This window comes from Cutaneotrichosporon cavernicola, assembly GCF_030864355.1.
Source record: "Cutaneotrichosporon cavernicola HIS019 DNA, chromosome: 5".
NCBI lineage: Eukaryota > Fungi > Basidiomycota > Tremellomycetes > Trichosporonales > Trichosporonaceae > Cutaneotrichosporon > Cutaneotrichosporon cavernicola.
In genome coordinates, this window is record NC_083397.1 from 2,602,425 (window position 1) to 2,616,975 (window position 14,551).

Below are 14,551 nucleotides of genomic sequence, written 5' to 3' on the forward strand. Positions count from 1 at the left end.
CTATCCTCACATCGACGCGCCGCTTAAGAGACCCCGCGGTTGCGAATACGCTGTATTATGGCCAACGGCACGCGACCACGCGGCAGGCGCCGCGAGCGACTGCGAAGGCCTAAGCCAGTGGGCGCGGCCGCGTGGATGATCGTCGGTGCCACCCTGCTCCTGTGCTTCCTCGTCGTACCACGGTTGCGCGAGACACCGGACCTGTCTCGGATAACCAAACGCGCGTTGTCTCTTGAGGATGGCGGCGGCGGCGGCGGCGGCTCGCTCCTCCACATACCCTACGAGAGTATGTTCGAGGCCACTCCTCCGGCATTGCAGCCGCTGTGCCTCGCATTCTTCGTCCTGGTCCTCCTCTTCCTCTTCTGTTCTATTTCCATTACGGCCTCCGACTTTTTCTGTCCGAACCTCGCAAGTATGGCCGCCTTCCTCGGGCTAAGCGAGACGACGGCCGGCGTGACACTCTTAGCGTTTGGCAACGGATCACCGGACGTGTTCAGCACGTTTGTCGCCATGCGCGAGGGCACGTTCGGGCTGGCCGCTGGCGAACTCATCGGCGCTGCGACCTTCATCACGAGCATTGTCGTCGGCAGCATCGCCATGGTCCAGCCCTTCCAGGTCCCGCGCTACCCTTTCCTGCGCGACATTGCGTTCTTCATGGTCGCCGTAGTCATGTTCATGTGGACATTAGCCGACGGCCACCTGACCCTTCGCGAGAGCGGCGCCATGATCGGGCTGTACGTCGTCTACGTCATTGTCGTCGTCGGCGGCAACTGGTGGCAGCACCGCCAGCGGCGCAAGGAAGAGTACGCGCAGCTTGGATGGAAGACGATTCCTCGTGACGAGGAACGGGCTGCACCACCTGTCGAGAATGCCGACGCGTTGCTCGTCCCGTCCCCCACATCGCCTGGCTTCGTATCACCGCATTTCTCGGCAGGGCGGTTTGGTAGGCGCGCGAGCAGCGCATCATTCCAACTTGCGGCACAGGAGGCGGCTGAGGCACGGCCAATGCCGCAGTCGGCGCATTGGATAGACGACGAGAGCGACGCGCCGCGTGCTGCCTTCTCGCTTCTTGGAGCTGTCGAGTTCCGCGACGTTGTCAACTCCCTGAAGCAGAGCGGCGACCTGCCGTCGCCCGGCAGCTCGCGGTTTACAACGAGGCCCTCGACGCCCCTGCGCTCGCCCTTGCACGAGTCAGCCGATTCCGACTACTTCCACTCACATCGCACGAAGCACCATCGGCATTCATCTATTCAGGGCTTGGCGGCGGTCGAGCGCAGAGTTTCGGTCACACGGACTCGCAGCGGGTCGCTCCACCCCGCGTGGAGCAACAGGCCGACACGTCAGTCGACCCTCGAGGAGCCATCGGAACTCTCGCCTGTCTCGAGCTCACCACCTCAGCCGTCGAGCGACCGCGATGTCGAACATATCCCCTTGTCTGCATCGCCTAGAAACAAACACAAGCTGACTCTGGACATTCCGCAACGGGAGGCGACCGCCCTGGTAGCCAGAACGTCTCCGCCTGCTACTGCATCGACTGTCTGGAGTAGGGGAGGTAGCGCGGGCGCCAGCGCAATGACGCCTGCCGACGTCCCCCAGATCGCGGTGCAGAACGAGGATGGAGGGGAGGAGGCGCCTGTGATGGCCCCTTCGCGCACCCAGACCGTCGAGTTGGCCGCCCGACACGGACTCAACAAATTGAGCGTAATCCTGCACACACTCTTCCCCTCGCTGCAGGGATTCCACCATAAGTCGCTGCTCGGCATGGGTCTGGCGGTGCTCTCCGTCCCTGCCATCTTCATTCTCACCCTCACTCTGCCAGTTACCGACGACGGGCGGACGGACGAAGGCGGCATTGCGCTCCCCGGCGCCGACGATGAGCCACTCGCAGATGCTACGGGCGACGACGACGATGACCGCCGCGTGGCCCCAGAAGTCAGCGGCGATCTCCACCACCTCGTACACAGTGACTTCCCCCACCGCCGATGGAGCGTGGACGACGAGACAGAGTCATCGTGCTCGGCCTGCTCTGACGAGGACGACTGCATGGTGTTCAATCCGGTGCTCACAGCGGCGCAGTGTATATTTGGACCCGTAGTCTGCGGCTACCTTGTCTTCCGTGAGTTGAAGTTGTGAACTGCGAGCTGACAGACAGAGGACGAACCGTATCTCCGCTGGGTGCTGCTCGGGGCCGGGGTGGCTGGCGCCGTCGTGGCAGTGGCAGTCCTCAAGCTTGCGACTGACGGGACATCGCAGCCGTGGCGCCTCATCCGCTGCTGTTGCGGGTTCATCTGCAGCATGGTGTGGATTGGAACCATTGCTGACGAGGTGGTGTCTGTTCTCATGACGTTTGGCGAGATCTTTGGGCTGAGTGACGCGATCATCGGATTGACGAGTGAGTCGATGTTCGAGCTTTGCTGATCCCAGTCTTTGCGATCGGCAACTCACTCGCGGACCTCGTTGCGAACGTGACCATCGCACAGTTTTCCCCGAACATGGCGTATGCGGCGTGCTTTGGTGGGCCGATGTTGAACCTGCTCCTCGGCGTGGGCGCGGGCGGTTCGTATTCGATTCTGTGGAGCCGGAGCCATACACCCGTCATGCTCGACTTTAGCCCTACTCTGTGGGTTAGCGCTGTCGGCCTTGTCATTGTCCTTGCGACTACAGCCGTGGTCGTCCCGCTCAACAAGTACCGCATCGACAAGCGGTGGGCGCTGTGCCTACTCATCGCGTACGCGACGCTCATGACGGTCAACGTTGTCGTTGAGATCCGATCGGAACGACGTGGTGGAAAAGGCGACGCTTAGACATGTCTCGGGATTGAGTTTTTCTTACAGTGTAGTATCCTAGATGGTTGGCATACATGAGCAATGCAGTGTATTACAGTGAAGCAATGTGCTGTGAAGCAGTGAAAGTCGTCTATCTCTTGCGTCTAATCTACTCGCCCTACATGGGCGGCCGAGCGGTCGGCAGAATCCGCCCAGCAGGAGTGAACCCTCCCCCAGCGAGCCCGCCCGGTCCGCCATGCTGCCGTGGAGCCTCCCACATATCCGCACCCCCAGCGACGATGTACTCTTCGCCCCATTCGCACTCCTGGTTGGCCGTATCCATATCCTCAACCTCGACGCGCACGCCCCCAACGTCGAGGATAACCTCTGGTCCGGCGCCATGATCGCGCCCCAGGGCCTGCAGCTGTAGCGCTTCGAGTGCGCGCTTGAGGTCGTCAGCGAGGGGCGTCATGTTAGGTCCGTCTTCGACGATTGGCTCCCATCCCTCGGGAGGTGAGCCGGGTGGCGAGATGAGGAAATTGCGCTCATGTTCCGGTGGACGGAGGTGGTCCTTCTCAGAGTCGAGAGAGGTAGGCGGAAGACCATACACGCGGAGTATGTATCTTGTGTCAACGGGAGACAGGAGGTAAGGTGGGAGGGAAGGGAGGAAGGAAGGCAACACCGAAGGGGAGGAAGGAAGGCAACACCGAAGGGGAGGAAGGAAGGCAACACCGAAGGGGAGGAAGGAAGGCAACACCGAAGGGGAGGAAGGCAGAAGGAAGCTAGGAAGGCATGGTTGACTCACCCATTGTTCTTATTACTTGAGCGCGACGCCTGCCGCGAATGACCAAAGTACCCCTCCTTTGTTGGCTCTTTCACCTCTGGGACTACCTGCTCCTTGTCCCTCTCCTTCTCGTCCGTATCGACGAGCGCCACGTCGAGCTTGAGACCGTCCGCGCCGCGTTTGGCCGCCGCAGCATCCCCATCATCGGTATATACTGCAATGATGCGCCCCATGGCCCGCACAGGCGCCCAGTGCGCTAACGTGCCGTATGCTCCGAACGCATCACGCAGGATCTGGAGTGAGGCCGGGGCGAAGAACGCCTGGTGCGGGAGAAGGATTGCGAGCGTGTTCGTTTCCGGCTCGGGGTCGTGTGCGAGTGCGGGAGGGAGGTCGAAGCGGCCTGGTGGCATGGCACGGCACGAGGTGGTTTGGTCGATAGGTGCTGGAGGGGTGGACATTGTTGTTATTCAACTAGACCAAGTTGAATATGTTGAATGTAGCAGTTGATTCACAGTTTCAATGTTGTAATAGCAGTAATAGTAGCAGTAGTAGTAGTATTCGATGACGCGTCAATCGATCGTGAACAAATTAGGTCGAGTGGCGACTTGGGATGGCCTCACAGAATGGTTTCATCGAGGTGGAGGCCCGTGACACGTGGCTCGGTTTTAGTGACCGTGATGATTGATAGAGAGCCGAGAATTGAAATAACCTCCACTCACGGTGACCCGTTTACCCTCGGTAGGCCCACAACCTGAGCGTGTAGGACGCGCGTAGACCTTGTGGCACGTGGATTCCCCCCGCACTCGTACTCCCACTCCCGCACTTTACCCCTCGGCCCTCACTGGCCACCGGCTGACAAGCTCACCAGTTGACCGCCCAGCCCACCAACAACAACCCACCTTCCGCTTATAACTAGTTTCCTCCCCATCTCCCCTGCCTCGTCCTCTCTCCTCCTCCTCCTCCTCCCCAACTCGCTCACCATGGGCAAGACTGCACTCATCATCGTCGACGTCCAGGGCGACTTCCTCCCGCCCGACGGGTCCCTCATGGTCCCTGCCGGCCTCCTTGTCGCCCCCACCATCCTTGACCTCCTCAAAGACCAGAAGTACAACTGGGACTATGTCGTCGTCTCCCAGGTACAACATACTTTTGGTTTCAAGTTAATGGCAGGACTACCACCCCACCGGACACATCTCGTTCGCATCCAGCCATCCCGGCCACAAGGTCTTTTCCGATATCGAACTCAAGGACGGTCGCGGTATTCTGTACGAGCAGAAGCTCTGGCCCGACCACTGTGTACAGGGTACCAAGGGGTGTGAGATTGCGCCCGAGCTCGTTGCCAAGCTTTCCAAACGTGGCGACACCGTCAAGCTTGTCCGTAAGGTGAGTAATTGCGCAATGTCCACATGGACGAGGCTGGGCTCGGTGCGATGGGTCCAAGCGCCATTGTGGGTGGTTGGGCTCATTGGCCTGTTTCTCTACTTTGATTCCCAGGATATCGCTCACACCAGGGCTGGCACAAGGACGTCGAGGCGTACTCGGCGTTCGACGGCTACATGACCGACTTCAACAACCCCGCCGACCCTCCCACCGAGATCGACTACCAGCCTCAGCGCAAGATTGTCCAGTGGCTCCGTGAGCAAGGCGTGACCAAGGTCGTTGTGACCGGGCTCGCGGCTGAGCTTTGGTGAGCCATCCTCCTCCTTTCTATCTAACGCCAGCGTCTCGCACACGGCCCTTTCGGCCGTTGCCTCGCGTTTCCAGACGGCCGTTCTCCAGCCCGCCACCCGTGCTCTGGAGGACCGTGATGCCGAGGAACAGTGGGACAAGCTCTGTGCGGTCGGTGCGCGTGTCATTGGGCGTTCGAACCGTCCCCGCACGTTGCGGTGGGAGGACGAGCTCAAGCAGTGGCTCGCGGCCGAGGACGCCGGCGCCTGGCCCGACTGGAAGAAGAAGAACGGCTCGGCTTGAGATCTACCCCTTGGGTTGTACTAGTACGCGCATGCAGAAACTGCGACTTTGACATTTGCTGCCAAAGTACAAACGTAAGCGCAGGGATGGCCGTGCAAGATCGGCATCGGCGTCTCCACCCATCTCGCCGATCAGACATATCCCCACCTCCACCTTGCAATTTGCCCACTCTTCCCCACTCGAATTTTCGAACGGTTGGCATCTTTGGAAATCGAACAACTCCGGCGTGATCGGGCTCACTCACCGCTGGGGATACGATCCGACTGACACGCTGACGACGATTACACCGCATCTTCTGGTCGCACACGCCACATACCCCACAGGGCCTGGGTTTAACGACACGGCGGCGATCGCGCACAAGCCGGATGACATCGTCATCGGCTACTCGGCTCGACCATGTGGCATGTGGCATAGCTCCTGCATCATGAGCTCGTCCTCGATCGGATCGCCACCTCTCTCGTTGCATGACTCGTTTCTGTCAACTTGTCTGCTACACTTACCCCATGTCCATACCTTATTGCGGGCTTGAAATGATCTGCATCAAGCAGAATGTTGACTGCTTTGAAAAGCTGAATGTGTGGGTATTCCGGCAGAGTGCGGGGAGAGCGGTGAGTACAGCCCCGTACTCTTGACGACGACACAATACCCATGCATGATGTTACAAGAAGAGGCCAGTCCCTACGCGACACTCCTCAATTCCGCTGTCTCCATCCACTTGTCACCCACTACTCCAGGAGGAAGCGCCAGAGCGCATCCTTGTCCTTGTAGTCGTGGTGGATGAGGCTCACGAGCCACCATTCATCCGCAACGCTGTCGAGGTACTTCCTGGCCGGCGAGTCGCGGGGATACAGGCGCGCCCACTCCTGCCAGATCTCAAACGCCTCCTGCTTCCACGCAAGGAACGAAATCTCTTCGATGATCGTCGACTGCTGGATCTCCTGTCCGGGGAATACACCCCATGTGACGGCGTTGACGGCGTCTTTCTCCGTATTCGCGCCGTAGTCGCCATTACGGTTGGCTGCGTACATGCTAATCAGGCTCTGGCCTGGTCCACCGTCTGCGCCCTCGGGTGTCATCGACAGGAGTTTGGCCTCGAGGCGATGCACCTCGGACAGGGGGACGAAGAACTCGACGAACGCCTTCTGGAAGACGTAGCCGCCGACCGGACCCCAACCGTGCATCGGGTCGTCTGAGGGCGCCGCATCGACGGCGGGCTGAGACCCGACCGTCCAGTACGCCTTGTCCGCGCTGTTGAGCGTGAGCAGGTGTGGCAAGATAAGGGACGACTCGGGCGACAGTGGCAAGTCGCAGAACGGCGTGGTGGGTGTCCGCTCATCACCACGAAGATACGCCTGGAAGACAGTGGAGAGGTCGGCAGCGGTCGTGGGTGCACCCCAGTCACGCAGTGCTTGCGCCGGCGTGATTTTCAGTCCCGAACCCCAACCGTCGATCTCGCCGTACGCTGGCGAGCGCACGTCCGTAAATCGTCCGTTCGGGAACTCGTCCCATGGGTCTTCACCCACGCCCGGGATCACACCAGGTATGGGCGGAAGCTTGCTTGCGTCGGCCCCGGCAGCAGCAGCACGCTTTAATGTCCACTGCGCGAGCTGGGCAGCGTCTGACGGACGAATGGAGATGGGCAGTCCCTCAACAGTAGGAAGCGACTGGTCGCTGATCAGCTGGTTGGCGCGTGCACGAGGAGAGCCGTGCACGGGATGCGCATGGTCCAGGGTCCACTCGACGTTCTCGAGGATCGTCCGAACCGAGCGCTCCAGGTTGAGGGTGCAGAAGTGCACGCCCGGCACGAGCTTGGACCCGATGAGGTCCTTGACCATGTCCGTCGCTAATTGCGCGCCATACTGCTTTACCGCGGCGTCGTTGGACTGCTGTCAGCTTCACGAAAACATACCAGAGCTGCGCTGAAACGCAAGCTGCCTTGCGCCCAGAGGCCGCAAACGGTGTGAGAGACCATGGACAAACATGTGTGGAGCACAGCCGCAGACCTTGACACCAACCTTAATCGGTTCCAGATCCCGCAGGATCTGTTCAGGAACAACACACTTGGTGAGGTTGATCAGGCGGCGGAAAGACGAGTAGCTCTGAATGGGCATGACCCCAGGGATGATGGGTTGCGAGATGCCTGCTGTCAGCTCCATCCTCGAAAGCGCACAGCTGGAGCCTTCCTTCTCTCACTCACCGGCAGCACGGCACGCAGCGACCCAAGTCTCGAACTGGGCGACATCGTAGAACAGCTGAGTGATGATATAGTCAGCACCGGCATCGCACTTGTTCTTGAGCCAATGCATGTCTGATTCGGCGCTCTCGGCATCAGGATGGGTGGTAGGGTATCCCGCTACGCCGATGCAGAAAAAGGCGCGGTGCTTGGCGCGGATGTAGCGCACAAGGTCGTCGGCGTGGTTGAACTCATCGATGGCCAGGCTCGACTCGGCTTCTCGATACTCGTCGGGGCGGGGTGCGTCGCCACGAAGTGCTAGAATGTTGGTGATACCGAGAGCCCGCGCGCGCTTCTGTCAGGTCCGACGTTAAGGGCAGCTCACCTCAAGGGCAGTGTCGACCTTGGCGCGCGGCATGTTGGTGCAAGTGAGATGGAGGATGACCTCCACCCCCATTGCGGCGATGGATTCGGCGAGCTCGAGTGAGCGTTCTGCCGTGCTTCCCCCCGCACCCCAAGTTACGGAGACGGCGAGAGGCGGGTTGAGCGGCGGCGAGGCAAGGCGCTGGATACGGTCGAGGAGGTTGGCCACGCCAGGCGCAGTGCGGGGCGGGAAGAACTCGAAGGTGTGGAACGGCGCCTTGTGCTCGGCCATGAGAGTGGTAAGGTGCGGCATGGCTAATCAACGCCTCGCGAGCTGTGATGAACGGATGTGGTGGAGAAGACTGGGATTCAAGCTGCGGCTGCGACGAATTCGAGTTGCGACTAACCTGGCGACACCTGACGAGCGGAATCAAATTTCCAGATGTTCAGGATGGGCGCCTCCACCTACCATGACGTGACTTCGGTATTCAGAAGTCGTTCTATTCTGTGACAGTCGCGACGTGATTCATCCGGAGCACTCTATGAGGCATCTATGATGATGTGGTTGGGCAGACCCCGACGACGGAGGTTAGCTTCCCAGTGGGATTCTGCCAAGGTCGCTTGAGTTTTGAACGTTACTGCACATACACCGAGTCGCCATCTGTATCTGAAGAGAGCTGGGAATGGCATTGGGGCCAGGTCCTTATAGAAGACGGCTCTCCCCGTTTTGATTAACAAGTCGTTCTTAACGGAACGTTCCAGGCTCTGGGCCGAAGTAGCCCTTGGCCGGGATTTTCTTCAGGACGCAGTATCGGGTTCGGAACCTTGAGAAATCACACTGTTGCCCCACTAGTCAAGCTCGATTCCGGGGGAAGCAAGGCCGAAGAACATGATAATCGCCGCGATGGCGACACTTGTGTTGAAAGCGGCGGGAACAACGTAGTTGTTCCTGGGCGTCAGTTTGTCCCGTTCCGTGACCTGTCCACTTCGACTCACTGACTTCCGCTCAATTCCACGCTGATCGGCCTCAAGGTAGTTCCGTCTCGCTAGATAACCGTCATTCCTTGCGTATCACGAAGACCTTACGTCTGAGTGGGTCGCTTAGCCCGTAAGCCACTGGTGCCGGCGTCGAACCCGTGTCGTGCACGACACAGGCAGAGCAAGTCGTTGTTCATTAAGAGTCGACACCACGGCGGCCTGTACCCGACCATAGGGTAAAATTGCAATCAAGTTCAAGTTTTCTCTGGACGAGGGGTTCAATCCCGAATGCGATGAGTGATGAACTGGACCAACAGTACAGTAGATGTCCGCTTAGATGGCAGCCGAAACCACGTGACGTCACACTGCTAAGACACACAACTTGGAACCAGAAGCTTTCCCCACTTGTCACTTCTCCTTGCCTCGCCACCATGCTCGAGCTGCGCCCCAACTGCGAGTCCTGCGACACCGACCTTCCCCCCGAGTCTACCGACGCGTGGATCTGCACGTTCGAATGCACGTGGTGCACGTCCTGCGCAACCGGCAAGCTTGCGCACAAGTGCCCCAACTGTGGTGGCAACCTCCAGCCCAGGCCCATCCGCCCCGCCGACAAGCTTGCGCGCTTCCCGGCCTCGACGAAGAGGGTGCTCAAGGACGCGGCCTAATCGGCTGTAGATTAGCGTCAGCATGGTATTGATGCCAATCCGAAGCCGAGGTTTCTTCTGGCTATGCATTGTATTCGGCGCAACATGGGGATTCCGTTGGCACCACGTCGCTCTCCATCTCTTGGTTTCACCGCATTATAGTGAATACCGAAGTTGGCTACATGTTATGCTGATGGTCCAAGTATGTCGCGAAGATGGTTAGGCGGATTGGTAGTGAGGTGCAGAGTTGTAAGCACCGATTCCCGAGTTGGCGGTGTTCTGGCGGGTGTTGATATCAACCGGGTATTCACGTGACTGCTCCAGGGATGGAACGGAAGCGGAAGGCGGTAGGGTATGGACTTTCAACCCTCCACTTGGTGAATCGCCAATGTAAATGATCTCCCCAATGCTACCAAGCCATTCATACTGTTTTACTCACCATCTCAATACCCCGCAGCCCAACTACCCGTGTCTTGGTCTGGTCTAGCACCTAGCGTGCTCTACCAACATGCCAGTACCGGACCCCCGCCGCAGGATGAGCCTCGCGGCAGAGTCCCGGCGCATCATAAGCCGCACGGCTCGCCTTCCAGCCTGGGTGCACCGTGCGCGACAGCTAGTGCCGCCAGTACTCGCCTGTTTCCTGAGCTACATTTGTATTGTTGTGAATCCGCTCAACCGACTAACAGGCCAGTACGTCATTCCTCGCGAACCCGCTGACACAAGCTATGCCTTCCTCGTCAACACGTCCGTCATCCTCTTCTATTTCCCCAAGGGCAGAGTCAGTACGATCCTAGAGAACAATAGTGCGCACCGCCGAGGCTTGGCTAACACAAGCCATCTCACTGATTGGTGCGCTCGGGGGGTTGGGGTGGTCGAGTGCCGTGCTCGCCGTTGCGGCGTGGTATGGCACACACTACGGCTCAGACTCAAGCCAGTCGCGCTCCGCGCTCGGCGTCGGGCTGGCATTCCTCAGTCTCATCAACGGTTGTCTCCGGTCGTACGCACCACGTCTCAACGTCGCCTGTCGTGCTGCCATGTTTTATCCAATCTTTCTGCTCACCTCGGAGCAGCGCATCACCCGCGTATGCCAAGCTGGCTGGAGTCCTGCTAACATCAGATGAACCAGTGGATGTTCCTCAACCAGTTCTTCGTCACGCTCTTCGCGTACATTGCTGCGACATTGTGCGGCGTGGTGCTAGCGGAGCACTCGTCAGCACCCCTGCTCGGCACACAGATTGTCGCGTGTGTGCGCACCACATGCGATCTTATCCCGACGTCCTTAGCAGCCATTCTGGAGCCCGATGCTGAGGACACCGACTCGTCCGTCCCGACTCCGCGCGAGGGTCCACAAGCTGCGACAACGTTACGGGTAGGGGAGAAGGAGCTCGAGGAGCAAAACCCGACCACTTCGCGGCAGCAGCTCCTTGCTCAGGACCTCCGCACCGAGGTGGCTGCTATGCGTGCGACGTTCAAGGCGTACTCGTTGGACATTGTGCGTGCGCGCCACCCACCGAGGGCGCTGCGGCCCGTTATCAAGGTGTTCGGGAGACTCCAGCGCAACGCACTCTTCATGCCAACTGGATACGTACCTGGCGAGCGAATCCGCAATGCGCTGGAGCGTGCCTATGCGACCCCACATTCGCCTGCAGTTTCACGCGCGTCGAGTCGGCCCGGTACACCGCGGCCGATGCCGAGTGCAACCAACGAAAATGGGAGTGGTACGCCTATCACGCCCATTGCAGCCAACTTCGACACGGCGACACCCACGACAAGCGCGCTTAACTCGGCCGCAAGCTTGAAGAGCTTCCGCCTCCATTCGCCGGCTCTTCCGCGCGAGACTGCTGCCGAGCACCTGGCCCGCGAGCTGAGCAAGATTGCAACGCACAGGCATACTGGAAGCCGTATCCCCAGTGGGAATCACGACAACTCAGCCCGGCGCAAGCTCACCGCAACGTGCGGGAACTTGAGCAACGCGATCATTGCAGCCCTCCGCGGCTCTGCAACGTTACTGACCGAGGCGTGCGAGTGGCGATGGCGGACACCAGTTGTTTTGCCTCACACGGACCTACTATTGGCACAGCTTAGCGGTGCACTTGATGAGCTCGAGAAGCGTCTCAGTGGGATCCTCGACAGTGCCGAAGTGCCGAAGAGCCCTACCTCTGGCGTCGTATTCGAAGATGAGATGACGAGCGATTGGCTCGACGAAGAAGACAGGTTCCGCATCGCATTCTTCATGATTGCTCTTCTCGACCTTGCACGCGATACCCGCTTTTTGTTACGCACTGCAGGTCGACTGCATGACGAGCAGGCTCCCAAGCAATGGTACTTACCCGCTGTTAACTGGCCATGGGCTCCCCTACCCGACGACGCGGTGCTGCCGTCCATCGACAGAGAGGTGCCGACGGGTACCGACGACCATAATTTCCGGTACAAGAACAATGAGGACCTCGACTTTGTGCAATCGCTCCTGCACGAGTCACGCGAGACGAGCAAGGCGCGACCGCGCATGGCCGAGGCGCGGACGTTTGGCGAGCGCGCGAACGCTGCGTGGCGCGCCATATGGGACCGCAGCGGAGTCGTGCTCACTCGTGTTCTGCTCTCGAAGGCCTTCCACACACTCAAGCACTCGCGTCACGTCCACTTCGCGCTCAAGCAGACCATCGGCATCAGTGTACTCTCTCTCGCGGCCTTCCTTCCTGCTGGAAACAGTGGGCGACAATGGTACGACTCGACGAACGGCGCATGGATGGTTGTGTCGTTCATGTACGTGCTCGAAGTGACCACGGGTGCGACTCTACACGTCGGCTTCTATCGTATGTGGGGGACTTTTATCGGCGCGGTCCTTGGCTACATTGTGAGTTGAGATTTGCGACAACGGCCGTAGCTCACTTGAGTTCACCACTATCGCCCACACCAATCCCTACGGCCTGGTCGTCTTGTGCACAGCAGCGTCTGTCCCTATTTCGTACGGCATTCTGTTCACGGAGGTTGCGCCTATGGCCATTGTGACGTGAGTTTCGTGCACGTTTGAACCAGCTAACCGCGAGGGGCATCACCCTCCCGCCCATTGTCTTTCTTCAGTACCTCGGTCTCACCCAAGGCAAGTCCCAGTTCCACATTGCGTGGGAGCGCTTTGTGGATATCGCCATTGGTATCGCTGCCGCCGTCATCATCGGCATGTGGCTGTGGCCCATGCACGCGCGAGTACAGTACTTTTCGGCAGTCGCAGACACGATGGATCAGATCACGGAATATTGTAGGATCGTTGGGCGCATTTGAGCTGACGCAGACCTGCGCATGTCGCGCGACCTCCTTCGCCCGTCCTTGGTATACAAGGCGAACAACAAGCAGTACCCAATCCTCGAGTCTGCTGTCCGGCGTCACCTCACACGTTCCCGCATGCTCGTTGATATCCAAACGCGTGAGATCTCGCTCCTCCCGAGGCCCATCAAGCTGTACTCTGAAGTGATCGACCTTGCCGAGCGCCTGATCGAGACGTTCACCGAGGTGCGGACGCTGCGCTTCAGCTTACCACGGCAGGAGACAGTGCTTGACGTCCTCCCGATTCGGCGTGAACTGGTCTCCGCAATCTTGATCAATCTCTGGGCATGTGGGCAGGCGTTTCGTTCCCGGAGCCCGCTCCCTCAACTGCTTCCATCCCCTCGCGTGCCTCTTGGAGAGGTGATGGACGCGACGGACAGTCATGCGCAGGACGTGCGTGGCATACGCGCGCGTGCCAATCTCCGACGGCGTCGAGGGCGCGACGGGAATGACGACGTCGAGGAGACGGGACGAGACGAGATCGCCGTGCTGTACGGTATGGCGGAGAATGAGGCGCTTGGCGAAGTCATCACGAGTCTTGAGTCGGTGAGTTGCATGCGACGACACTCAGGATGGGAACACACTGACAACCAGCTCCTAGCTGCCGCACGAACGCTGTTCGGCACACAGAGTTTCCTGGACATGGCCGACCTGCGCCAGATGTGACGCAACACTGTACCACTATGTCTGTACTGCTATCGCATTGGCATTCAGCAGCATCAACGCTTGCATCTGCATTCAGCAAGACCTTTTCTGAAGATTATGCACTGTACTGTATATCTTGCAATTCACCAGCCACTCTCTTGCAGGTCGTCGTGAACGGCATCACGAGCCAGGCTGGTTTGTCGCCTGCGAGTGCGGGTACCAATGGTGCCTGGGGAAGCGTCAGGTCGTCCACTCGTCCACTACCAGGGAAGCTCCGTTCAAACACGGGTTCTCCGAAGTGACTTCCTTCCCCTGCACACACAGGCACGCAACATTGAGTGGAGCGTGTTGGCCGTGACACTTGCCGCTGTGGACGGCCCAAATCCGCACAAGAACAGCCCACCTTTGGTGTTGCCCGCGAAACTATATCCCGCCACGGGCACTCGGAAGAACAACTCCCAGGTCATATTGTACCAATGGCTCGGAGACCCCGTCTGCCTGGGTTATGGGCAACCTGACCCCACTGGCGTCGGCTGTGGCCAGTAGTAGCCTCAGAGGGCCCCGCACCAAACGCATGCCGCGGCATTGAGCTCGGCACCTCCAACGCCAGACCCCACGAGACAGGCAGTGTCGTGTCTGACTTGATTCAGAGGGCAGAACCCGGTAATTTGGGAGTGAGACCACGTCACCATGCCACCAAGAGCCTGGAAAGGTCCACGTGTCCGCCGTCACGCACCCACGCTTCTGGCTCCCACGCCAGCAACCTACGTATTCCCAGCAAGGTAATAAGGTGATCGACGAGGAAGCGAAGAGAAGCTGAAGCTGTGCAGCGCTCTTCTCCAAGTTGGTACGTCATCCCAGATTGCATTGCGGTCAACGCAATTGCCCGCGACCCGCGTCGGAGAAC

The 14,551-nt window shown here is 59.3% G+C and overlaps 7 protein-coding genes across 7 annotated transcripts; 4 read left to right on the plus strand and 3 right to left on the minus strand.

Moving 5' to 3' along the window:
- Positions 1-57: 57 nt before the first annotated feature.
- On the plus strand, positions 58-2,804 carry CcaverHIS019_0510310 (uncharacterized protein; the record flags this gene model as incomplete). The annotated part of the gene is made up of 3 exons (XM_060602257.1): positions 58-2,116; positions 2,153-2,392; positions 2,425-2,804. 3 exons carry the CDS (start codon positions 58-60, stop codon positions 2,802-2,804), a joined length of 2,679 nt encoding a protein of 892 aa, XP_060458668.1.
- Positions 2,805-2,943: 139 nt separating this feature from the next.
- CcaverHIS019_0510320 (uncharacterized protein) lies at positions 2,944-4,007 on the minus strand (the record flags this gene model as incomplete). The annotated part of the gene is made up of 2 exons (XM_060602258.1): positions 2,944-3,388; positions 3,571-4,007. 2 exons carry the CDS (start codon positions 4,005-4,007, stop codon positions 2,944-2,946), a joined length of 882 nt encoding a protein of 293 aa, XP_060458669.1.
- Positions 4,008-4,529: 522 nt separating this feature from the next.
- CcaverHIS019_0510330 (uncharacterized protein) lies at positions 4,530-5,520 on the plus strand (the record flags this gene model as incomplete). The annotated part of the gene is made up of 4 exons (XM_060602259.1): positions 4,530-4,685; positions 4,720-4,932; positions 5,061-5,236; positions 5,271-5,520. 4 exons carry the CDS (start codon positions 4,530-4,532, stop codon positions 5,518-5,520), a joined length of 795 nt encoding a protein of 264 aa, XP_060458670.1.
- Positions 5,521-6,245: 725 nt separating this feature from the next.
- MET12 (uncharacterized protein) lies at positions 6,246-8,369 on the minus strand (the record flags this gene model as incomplete). Its single annotated transcript, XM_060602260.1, has 4 exons — positions 6,246-7,403; positions 7,536-7,660; positions 7,718-8,045; positions 8,079-8,369. 4 exons carry the CDS (start codon positions 8,367-8,369, stop codon positions 6,246-6,248), a joined length of 1,902 nt encoding a protein of 633 aa, XP_060458671.1.
- Positions 8,370-8,905: 536 nt separating this feature from the next.
- CcaverHIS019_0510350 (uncharacterized protein) lies at positions 8,906-9,231 on the minus strand (the record flags this gene model as incomplete). The annotated part of the gene is made up of 3 exons (XM_060602261.1): positions 8,906-9,005; positions 9,053-9,082; positions 9,143-9,231. The coding sequence occupies 3 exons, from the start codon at positions 9,229-9,231 to the stop codon at positions 8,906-8,908; spliced, it is 219 nt and encodes a 72-aa protein (XP_060458672.1).
- A 234-nt stretch (positions 9,232-9,465) lies between these two features.
- Positions 9,466-9,699, plus strand: MA20_39405 (uncharacterized protein; the record flags this gene model as incomplete). Its single annotated transcript, XM_060602262.1, has 1 exon — positions 9,466-9,699. The coding sequence occupies one exon, from the start codon at positions 9,466-9,468 to the stop codon at positions 9,697-9,699; it is 234 nt and encodes a 77-aa protein (XP_060458673.1).
- Positions 9,700-10,186: 487 nt separating this feature from the next.
- Positions 10,187-13,665, plus strand: CcaverHIS019_0510370 (uncharacterized protein; the record flags this gene model as incomplete). Its single annotated transcript, XM_060602263.1, has 8 exons — positions 10,187-10,368; positions 10,402-10,481; positions 10,513-10,760; positions 10,796-12,532; positions 12,573-12,688; positions 12,726-12,934; positions 12,968-13,545; positions 13,594-13,665. The coding sequence occupies 8 exons, from the start codon at positions 10,187-10,189 to the stop codon at positions 13,663-13,665; spliced, it is 3,222 nt and encodes a 1,073-aa protein (XP_060458674.1).
- Positions 13,666-14,551: the final 886 nt, after the last annotated feature.